We start from the raw sequence: 10726 nt of genomic DNA, 5'->3' as shown, positions 1-10726 counted from the left end.
TATATATATATATAATATCAAGCACAAGGTGTATTATTTGAGAAAACTTTTTCAGGAAATTTTCCTTTCATTTGAAAAGCAGATTTTCATAAAATTTTAGTCGGAGAAATTCTTGGATATTCACTTTTAAATTTAAATTCTGTCTCTTTTTGAAAACATTATTTCTTTCATTTTTCTTAGTGATATTAAATGCTGACAATCGGTTAGCAATAAATATGGCATATATTACGTACGTATATTACGTACTCGTGTTTTTATTTTAAAAAATCAGGACAACAATAAAAAAAATATAGCAGAAAAAAGTAGCTCACTGCAGTGAGTCTTCCCTATGCTTATCTCATAGATTTTGCATTTTTAATTGTAGAAAACGGATACATACACAATCTCATGGAAAATCCTTGTCTTTTACTAATCTACATTATGTAGTTTGTGTTATTTGCACGAATTTATTTCAAAGTTACATTAAAAAATTCTCTAATTTTTCCTAGAATGTTAAATATTGGGTTGTCCGGAAAGTTCGTGCCGATTTTGAAAGAAAATTGAAACGCAGAAGATTTAAATTTTTAATTTCATTTATTAAATTTATATCTTTTGCGGCACGAACTTTCCGGACAATCCAATAAAAATACCTGAAAACAGGAATTATCAGGGAATTTTTTAACATTTAAGATTTCAGTAAAGACCCTCCCAGCAAATGAGATTGGATTAAAATGGATTGAAATTTTTTTCTATCCGAATGCGTATTTTAAATAGTGAATACTTTTTTTGGATTTAATTGGATTCAATTGGATTCAATAAGGTTCAATTTGGATGCAATTGGATTGAAAATTTTGAATTGAACAGTATTCACAATGTGTGTGTTGTGTACAGAAAAAGCTAATATTATTTTTAGATTGAAAAGCATAGAGATATGCTCCATGCAATTCCTATGAATAAAAATGCATTCAGGATTGAAAAACATTCATTTTAACATTCGTAACATTCGAATCAATATTTTTGAAAATCTGAATCCATTTTAATTCATTTCAATCCATTCTCGTCTCGCTGAGCTGTCAATGATTATTATTATGATTTGATTTGCTTTAATCCTTTCATGACTAAATTATTTGTGAAAATAAAATTCACAAATTACATCTTATAGCAGAACATAGATATTTTTAAGATTAGTGACGAAAAACCATTTGAAAAATTTTAATGACTAATTTTACTAATTAAAGAAAAAAATTAATATTCTTATTAGACTTGGCTAATCAATTTTTAATTAAAAAAAAAGATCGAAAGTGTCCGCGTGTGCATGAAAGGATTAAATTCTAGAATGTTCCGGGCTAGGTTTCGGTGTGCTCGACTTAATGTCTTGCGGCCAGTTACTTGCAGTATGTCGAACGTATCCTGGATCGGTCGGTGAATACGGTGTCCTTGCAGTTTGCGTGCCGGTAGTTTTCAGTACACCAAAATATTGTTCCAGCATCTCAATATCATCCTTGGATCTTCTAGATCGATAATCCTTAGGCGGAGGTGGTACGTTGAAGGATACATCGCGATGACCTCTCAGGATTCCAGATGAGCCGCGCATTCTGATGGGTACGTTGTCGTATTGACTATTGTCCGAATATCTGCTCGTCGTTCAAACAAAATTATTTAAGAACTGACACTCTATGCGTCATACATCTTGAATCATAACGTCGGAAACAAGGAAGCGAACGATTCTGACGACTCACGTCCGTACAATGTGATTCTCCATTTCGAAATTCCAAAAAGTTATAAAATTATTATATTATAGAAATTAAATAAAGAATTCTAAGAAAAATTTTCACTAGGGTAACCTTGAAAGCGTTCTCTATTTATAAAAAATTACTTCTATTAGCGGCAAGAATCGTTTTCGTGGTCCTGACAGCGTGATCCAAGATGGCTAACGCGTAGACATTGTCGACGCTTAAATGAAGTTTCCGAACCAAGGACACGATGGGTCTCCGGACGCAAGAAATCACCTGTTGTAGTTGTCGAGTTCCTCCTCAACGTCTCGTTCGACCTTCATAATTTTCACGCTTGGATTGACGATTCTCGCAAAGATTGGATCTCCTTTTTCGTATTCCGTCGGGAACCGCGGTGTATCGATTTCGTCGACCGGCCGCTGATAGATGTCACGACTCTTATACATTATCCTGGACTCGTCGATCCTGCGATCAGGGTCGTGCAGGATAGCACGTGGCATCTCGATCTCTCGGTACCGTTGCGAATCACGTAAAGCACGGCCATTCTCGAAATTCTGAGCGTGCTCTCTTAGTTCCTGATCATCGCGAAGTCCACGATCGCCCCGGATGTCCTGCGGACGTGTATCGGATGATTCCTGCTGCGATCGTGGATCAGAGCGACGATCGTCTGCCTTTTGAAAAGCTTCGTTCACACGACCGTCCTCGTCCTCGGGTATTTTAACAATGTTGGTTGATGATTTTGACTTCTTTGTATCCTCAATGGTCACCACCGGCGTTACCTGACGCTTCCCTATTTCGGAACGTATCATTTTTTTAGATAAATAAAGGTAATGATTTAGAATAGTTACCTCACCTCCGATTTTAATGAAATTAAGCTCTTTCGAAGCGTTTTCACTCAAAACGAAAAAATATGACAGAAAAACGTGGCGATCGGCGAGGTCTCTCGCGAATCGAGATATTAAGCATTAACGTTGACGACTATTAAGGTAGAAAATCTATCACACTTAATACAGCACTGAACATAGATACATACATACATACATACATATACATTCATTGGTGGACTCAGAGGTAACACTTTATTTCAAATTTCGATTTTCGGAATACGCGCAAAATTATTTACAGTTGGGCAATTTAAAGTTGCGAATAGTTTTTTACATGTATAATATGTATGTATAATGCGTATAATACGTATAAGATTATACATATAATATGATATTATACACATAAAAACCATATATAACGTTATATTTAATACATGCCCGCAACCTTGCTATCTATGAATGCGTATAAAGTCTAGGCTTGTGTGCTAGAAATCGGTCCTCGGATGAAGAAAGAATTGACCAATTGCACCAAACTTTTAAATGTGAATTTGTTAATTCTCTTTCAATCCGAATTTAATAAAATACAAAAAAAAATAAAATAGAAATAATATAATAAATACCATATTAAAGTCAAATTTTATAAAAAGTAATCTAATAATTTTTCTAATAATCATACCCAAATCTTTCTCGATGATTCGTGTTTGATCCTGCTTGTTCTTCATACGAGGAGGGCTCATCAATAGATCTCCGATGAACACCAATGCTGTGAGCAAGCAGAGCGTTCCTAAAACTGCGGCATTGTCAATTAGATCCTCAGGGACGCTGTCGATAGAGGCCAGCGACAAGGCGCCGACTATCCCGAAGAGGATCACACCCAGTCCGAGCAGGAAAAATTCCTGAAATTCAATCGGGCTTGTTAAATCCGTTACACCTGCGTGATTTTAACGTCGATGCGATCTATTTACGCCTAGCGCAGCCGATTGATTATGCATAAAAATTATTACTCAACCTTGTGGGCAAAAGAAAAAAACAACAAAAAAAGGATATACTCAGTGTTTGACGCATATTACAAACGCTGTTCAGGGCTGTTCATTGCAGAACGCGATGCACGTGCCATCGGTTTTCGTTAGATTTATTTATTGGAAGCAAGCAAGAATACAGGAAATCTACGCATTATGCAGTCCACTCAAGATCGGCTAGACCCAGCCTCAGTTATGACTCATCAAACGAGTTACGTGTCGCGACTGACCAAGGTTGCGATTACGTGCACGGCGCGGAGCGGAGCAGCAGCATGGCAGGGCGAGCCCCGCTCTCGACTCTCGTCTAAGGAAAATATTCCTATCCTTGGCCCCCTCAATGACACCTTCGCGTCGCGCTACCGATTTTCTCACGCGCGCCATCGCGATCGCCGTGATTTACGCGGTATATTTTCACATTGCAGACCAACCTCGGAATAAATTAAGAGCGCCTGGGAAGGATTCCGGCATGACGTCGAAGCGAGTCCTGCTCTCGTCATCGTGTCGTTCTTCTGCGTTATACGTGGAAATTCTACAGGGGTTATCTTCGCGGCGAAACATTTTTGTTCTTCCTGACAGGATGACTTTGCGAAACTTATCATAATATTACCTACCTAATATTACTGATAGTAGAAGCCGATAAAGAACAGAAAAAAATCTTACGTTATTACATAAATAACTTCAGTTCTGTCATTTTTATAAATATGAGAAGCGCTTGTTAACTTTCTTTTCTTTTTTTTTTTAGACAAAGATGAAACTCTCCTAAAGATAAGTTCTTCATATTTGTATGCTTTTAACTTAGAATTTGTTTAAAAAAAGGAAATATTTATATAATAAAGTAGAGGACTGAAGATACTTAAATAATAAGATTTATTTCGTTGGAATATTTTTATGCGTATAAGATCTTTCAATTTTTTTAAGTGGAATTTCATTCTAAAGAGTGAAAATTGAGCTAATCTGAAAAAAAGAGTGGCTCAATTTTTAATCTTCATAGTGAGATCAGGACTCTGTATGATACATATCGAATCTCTTATCTCGGACAATTTATGTCAACTTTCTCTTTTTTTTTTAGACGAAGACATATATATATATATATAAATGCCCCATCTATCAGATAAAAAAGATAACTTTCACTTTATCCAAAATTGATTTCCTTTTCGAAAATATAATGGCTGAGAATATTTTGTTTTTTTTTTATATTCGTGAAAAAATCATTCTCCTAATCTCTCCATACAATCGAGAATCATTTTGGTTCCGTTGACGGTATTACGAAACGAGGTTACAACGCATTTCTCGCATGAGAAAAGGAAAGAGAAAAAAAAGGAAACCAATTACCGTCTTTCGGCCATGGAGTTCCCCGGTAGCTGCAGCGATCAAAAGACCCGTCGTTATGATGATATATCCGCCACAAGTCGCTGTTGCGAGGGCAGCGCCTGAAATACACGGAAATCGGGAAATGAGTGTGTCGCGAGTCGCGATCCTCGGCATGCGAGAGCGCCAGGATCCGGATGTCTGAATCATTCAAGTTAGGCACCTATACTGCCCCACGTCACATTGTTCAACAGCGACCACTCCCTGCTGCGATTCCTCAAGTAATGGAAGACCCTTCGGCTCTCATCGTCCGTCACTCTAAGCGCCACGACGCAGGCGACGCACAGAAGCTGCAATCCAACGTGTACGATTTTTTCTTAACCTTACATCATAAGTGATGTTAGACAATTATACATATAATCGCCCTCGAAGGTTTCAAAGTAATATCGTTTTGATGAAATATTTAATGTTGAAGCTACGACAACACATACTTATAATTTCTCAGATATGATGTCGGAGAATTACGTATAGTAATAACTATTAAAAATTATGAATAACAATATTTTTATTCAATGATACATTAATACAGTTTAATATATTTACAATATATGTATTTTGGCTGATTTTTTTATTATAATGCTTCAACTTGAAAAATAAAGGCAAAAATCTCAATGATTCACGCAGTCTCATTATGATACAGAAATATATTAGTGGTTCTGTAAATAAAAAAAATTAATTTTATTCATGGATCAAACAACTAATGTCTGCATCATGAAACTTTTACACAAATAATCTTGTTTACTTGATTATTGTACAAAAAAAAGAGACTTTTATAGTTATTTTTTATAGTTATTTTTTCGTGTAATTTTTTTCGTATTATAACAAAATAAAATATGTAATAGTATAATATACAGTAAATAATTAAAAAATCAAGGGCTTCGAAAATTCATATCATTTCGATAAAATATTTATTTATAAAGTTTGAGCTGGCATAAATATATACAGAAGATATATCTCACGCGATTCATTGTTCTAAATCTCTAAACTCGTTAGACTATGCGAAATTCATAGCAATTCGGGCTTTTCGATTTTGTAGAAAAAAAACTGCTTCCTTGACGAATTACATAGCACGAATAGTAAACAATAATTCAAATTCACAAGCACTATTCGCAAATATCATACAAACAAATTGCGAATTTCAAACTGTCTCGAATCCTGATGAAAATTTTTCTTAAAACTATTCATACGTATAACTTTTTGGAATTTTTATGTAAATTTAGGATTTTTCAGAATTTCTAAATAATTTTATTAATAATTTTACTTTTGAAAAAATTTCTCAAATTTTTTTACGAATTAAAATATCTCAGAAGTGTAGAGAGAGTCTTACATCTTATTATAAAATTACACAAGTATGTATGAATTTTGCAATATTCAGAGATTTCATATCCCATAATTTCTGATGAAATCTTATAAAATTTGAAAAATTAAAAAAATTAAAAAAAAAATTAAAATAAAAAAAAATTTAAAGTACTCTTTCAGAAATCATAAAGAATAAGAAATTTTATAAATCTTAGAATATTTCAGAATGCACGTTGAAAAATTCTAATAAAAAATATAAACATTATTAAATGTATTTTGATTCGTGTAACAATTTTCATTAAGAACATCGCGTATAGTCTGACATATTATCACGAATTGTTAAATAAATCATTAACACAAATGTTTTAGCATATTGCATATGATAAATCTTAATTAAATTTAGCTGATTTTAGACTTAATTTTCTTTCTAAAAGCAGAATTAGAAATAGAAAAGTAAATAAGTTAATTTGGTGAATCAATATATACTAGAAGGCTCTACAAGTCTTCAGAAATCTGGATGCAATGAAATTCTATTTATTGGTGAACGCCAAATTAATAAATGTCAAATGGAAATCAATCGCGAAATTAAGCTTTTCGTACTAACGATAAATTAAAGATATATCTACATACCACTTCAATTATTCTGATGAACACCTTTCGGTTCCACATGATTGGCATGATGCGATCACTAAAGGCGCACTATCAAGCAAATAAGTAAAGGTACGGAGAACAAGCAGCCATTTGCGAAAGTGTCGTCTCTTTTCGGCGAAGCATTACGTGATTTCTCAGGCTATTAACAAACCGTTCTCATTTTCTTTTGAAACGCTATTAGCCACGTTAACAATTGGTTTTTGTCGAGAGGATATATCACATTGACTATATAGAGACTAAAAATTTATTCATATCCTGAGGCGATATTCTCGGCAAATATATAAATTCATGAAAATGTACGAAAATAATGTAGTGTATTACATATATTGCAGATTTCTCTAATAATTAATATTTTCAAGAATAAAGTTCCTGGTCGAAAAAGAAACAAAAATTGTTGTGGCAAGCGTTTCTTACGGCAAAGCATATAACGTGTAAATCAGTTTAAAGATTTTATTATGAGAATTTACAATTTAAAAAAAGAAATAAACGAAACTTTTTAAATAAATCTACAGTGTACTATTTCTGAATCTAAATGAACATTGTAAAAAGTGACAAAATTTTTAACAAAAAAAAATAAATAAATAAATTATGAATAAATAACAAAAGCAAAAATGCATAAATAAAAATAAATAACAAATTAATTTGTACAAATCTCTTCTATATATGTGAAATAATTTAATTATAAATATTAATTATGAATATTAATTATCAGATTTATATTACTTTTTAAAATTTATGAGAAGGAAAACATTTTGCATGAAAAATAAAATTTAAATGAAATTGAAACTGAAGTTTGAATATTTTTTACAAAAAAGAAATAATTTTCTTGTAACGTCTGCAGATATAATGACAAATACACTTAAATATCAAGGAATTTCTTTTCATTTTTTCGAGACTATAACTAACAACTATTAAATATATTATTTTTTAAGTAGTTTGTTAGTTTATGTTTATATTCTGAACATTCTATCGTTATCGCACTGTGCGTCCTAGTTCAATAATAGAAACCAGTATATTTATCACCTGTAATAGTCGCACGGCGTAACACAGAAAACCAAGGCTTCGCGTCGCGACGCGCTCGAGCAACGACTGAGAAGATACATATAGCGAAGGCACACTGGACGCCCAGGTTGGCGGCACCATGTGTCATGTAATAAGGATTGCCTGCATGCGAACGACACAGTAACAATGCTATTATCACACGGTGCAATGGCGCAGGACGATGCGAACCTCCGGATATGTGTCACGGAAAGGCTCGTCGCGCACACCTCGTAAGTCGTACCTTGAACCCGTTCGCAACACGCTAAATCTCGTTACTGTCTTCGACACTCCTCGCGAGGACACTTTACAAGTTTACACCTCGCGAGAAAAGACGAAGCGCGATTATTTAATTTCTTAATGATTCTCAATAATTTCCGTGGAAAAAAAATAAGCAACGTATACACTTCAACTTGTCAGAAACTTTATTTAAATATAGGGCACAAAAGAGATAAGAGATTTCTAACGAATGAATATATATATATAAATTTAAAAAATGCATATTTTATAAATATATAAAATGCTTTTTTCAAAATTAAAAATTTATGCTTTACAAATTTTCCTGAATTAAAAAATAAATAAAAAGTGTGTAATGGCAAATAGAATAGAATAGAATTTATTTACACTTCAGCATATACAAGTCGAGAAAGGGAACTTGGTTTACAGGAATACTTAACTTATTTACGCTTACACGCTCCTTTATCTTACAACTACAAATTATTATTATACATTCTCTTTTATCTATACATAATCTCTATATCAGAGCATTATTAATGTCCATATCTCTTTTCTTATTTCCCTTTTTCTCTATATAGCATTTCTTTACCTGTACTTAGTTCCCTATCTTCCCTTATTCTTTAATTGTACGTTCCATCTACATTCTATCCTTTTTATTTTCTATTAGTCTCATTATTTTCTATTGGTCTCAGTATAATGGCAAATATAAAACGTGACTGTATAAAAAATTAGATAGAATTTCTAAATTAAATACATAAGAGATTTCTAACCAATGAATGTATATAAATTAAAATGCATATTCTCTACAAAATTAAAAGTTTATGCATTACAAATTTTCCTGAATTAAAAAATAAACAATAAAAAGTAATGACAATTATAAAATGTGACATATAAAAAATTATATAAATTTCTATTAAATTAAATACATAAAGTAAATGTGTGGATAATAAACTTTTATAAATTTATAAAACATTATATATAATCAGATTAACAAAAAAATTGTTTTTTAAATGTATGTCTTTAGGGTATATATGCAAACAGATAGCATATAAAAAAATTGCATCAGGTTATTAACTATTTACAGTAATAAAAAAATGAGATATTTTTAACTTTAATACTCCAGTATAATTTACAATTAAGGAGATTGTCAGAGTATAAAACCTATGTATTAATATTTGTTTCAAACAAACGACATACATATGGAAGTTGTGTTTATAACATTCAGCTTTTATCGAGCAACACATTTTTATATTTATTTCATTTGTTACTACTTTTATAGTGATCCTTGGAGAGTAGATTTTAAGTCTTAAAGTTTAAGTCCTTTTTAAAGGGTGCAGGGAAAATTTTACATGCCAAATTACTGCTTGAATTTTAATATTAAATTAGACATGAATTAGACACTCACTCAATTCTCGATAAAATATTTTTTTGTATGTATTTTTGTAATAACCGTAAAAAAATCATAATTAACATCGTATAAGTTTCCCGAACTTACATCCGGGAATCTGCCTACTCTGTATTGTTGAAAAGCTTATAAGTAGTGTACTTGAGTATAATCTGTAACACGTGCGTCGTGTGCGTCGTCGACATACACAACGCGTGGTACACAATATACCGATTGTTTGATGTTGTCCCGCGGCGCCGCGCTGGCCGCCAACACGGCGACACGATTGACAGACGTTGACAGATGAAAGTCGTCAAGCCAGTGGCCGTCGCTCATTCTTCCGGGAATTGGAAGAAGAGAAAAAGAAATTTCGTAGAAGAGATAGAGAGAGAGAGAGAGAGAGAGAGAGACAACGGTTGATCCCTTCCATGCTAAATCGTCCACCAATCCTGATAAGTATACCCGAATTTATCTCTTGTCCTACGTCCTCTACCCCGGCCAGGCGGCTAAGGTGAGGTGGCCAGAGCGCGCACGCTATTCACAACCGGCACGACCCGGCTTCTTTTTTCATCGGAATCAGTTCCATTCGTCGTGGCAGTAGATTGATTCAGGATTGTTACTAGTTCCCGCGTGAACAATATATTATGCATATATACATTTATACGTAATTTATTACGCAGTATGTATCTATATGCATGCACATATTTATATATATGCATATATGCACATCGTTCTTTCGTATCTTTGACCGTTTGAGATTGTTCTTAATGTTCAGCTGATATCGCGAAGTGTGTGAAGATGGAGAACAAGTCAAGAGAGAGCCGCAAAAGTAATCGGAAGAGAGGTAATAGGAAGGAGGAAAAACGCGAGTTTCGGAGAATGAAGAATTTGAAAAACGAAGAGATCTCAATTTGGCCGCAATTTCCGATCGCCGATATGGAAAATGCCGTCGGCGTCATGGAACAGGAAATTTCCTTGGATCCGGAAAATTTGGACAACGGTGAGTCGAAGATGCTGTACTCTTTTTTTATCAACGTTATTATTTAGAGAGAATGAGAGAATACGTTACTATTTGAAGAGAATGCTTTTTATTCACCTTTTATGAAATATTTGTAAAGACGCGATAATACTTTAAAAGTAGCGTTCATTAATGAAAAGGATCAGTTTTAAGACAAATCATGTGTTTTGCGTAAA

At 33.3% G+C, this 10726-nt stretch overlaps 2 protein-coding genes across 4 annotated transcripts in view; one reads left to right on the top strand and one right to left on the bottom strand.

Annotated features, from left to right (window-relative positions):
- Nucleotides 1-1287: 1287 nt before the first annotated feature.
- On the bottom strand, nt 1288-7954 carry LOC108685313. Of its 3 annotated transcripts, none has more exons than XM_018190041.1 (7): nt 7897-7954; nt 6853-7012; nt 5087-5213; nt 4888-4985; nt 3213-3432; nt 1989-2502; nt 1288-1613 (listed from the first exon to the last, which is right to left on the bottom strand). In XM_018190041.1, exons 2-7 carry the CDS (start codon nt 6898-6900, stop codon nt 1304-1306), a joined length of 1317 nt encoding a protein of 438 aa, XP_018045530.1. In that variant the 5' UTR covers nt 6901-7012; nt 7897-7954; the 3' UTR covers nt 1288-1303. The 3 variants fall into 3 exon arrangements, with proteins under 3 accessions (XP_018045530.1, XP_018045531.1, XP_018045532.1); XM_018190042.1 differs by having other exon boundaries at nt 6853-6921; nt 7897-7948; XM_018190043.1 differs by having other exon boundaries at nt 6853-6910; nt 7897-7936.
- A 2457-nt stretch (nt 7955-10411) lies between these two features.
- Nucleotides 10412-10726, top strand: part of LOC108685276 (RNA-binding protein 47-like) — a 4052-nt gene continuing 3737 nt past the window's right edge. The window contains exon 1 of the mRNA XM_018189994.1: nt 10412-10532. Coding sequence (XP_018045483.1) covers nt 10412-10532 — 121 coding nt within the window. The remainder of the gene's footprint in view (nt 10533-10726) is intronic.

The sequence above is a fragment of the Atta colombica genome, unplaced genomic scaffold (genome assembly GCF_001594045.1).
Source record: "Atta colombica isolate Treedump-2 unplaced genomic scaffold, Acol1.0 scaffold150, whole genome shotgun sequence".
Taxonomy (NCBI): Eukaryota; Metazoa; Arthropoda; class Insecta; order Hymenoptera; family Formicidae; genus Atta; species Atta colombica.
The sequence above is the reverse complement of the archived record's forward strand: the minus strand, read 5'-3'. Positions and strand labels throughout refer to the sequence as shown.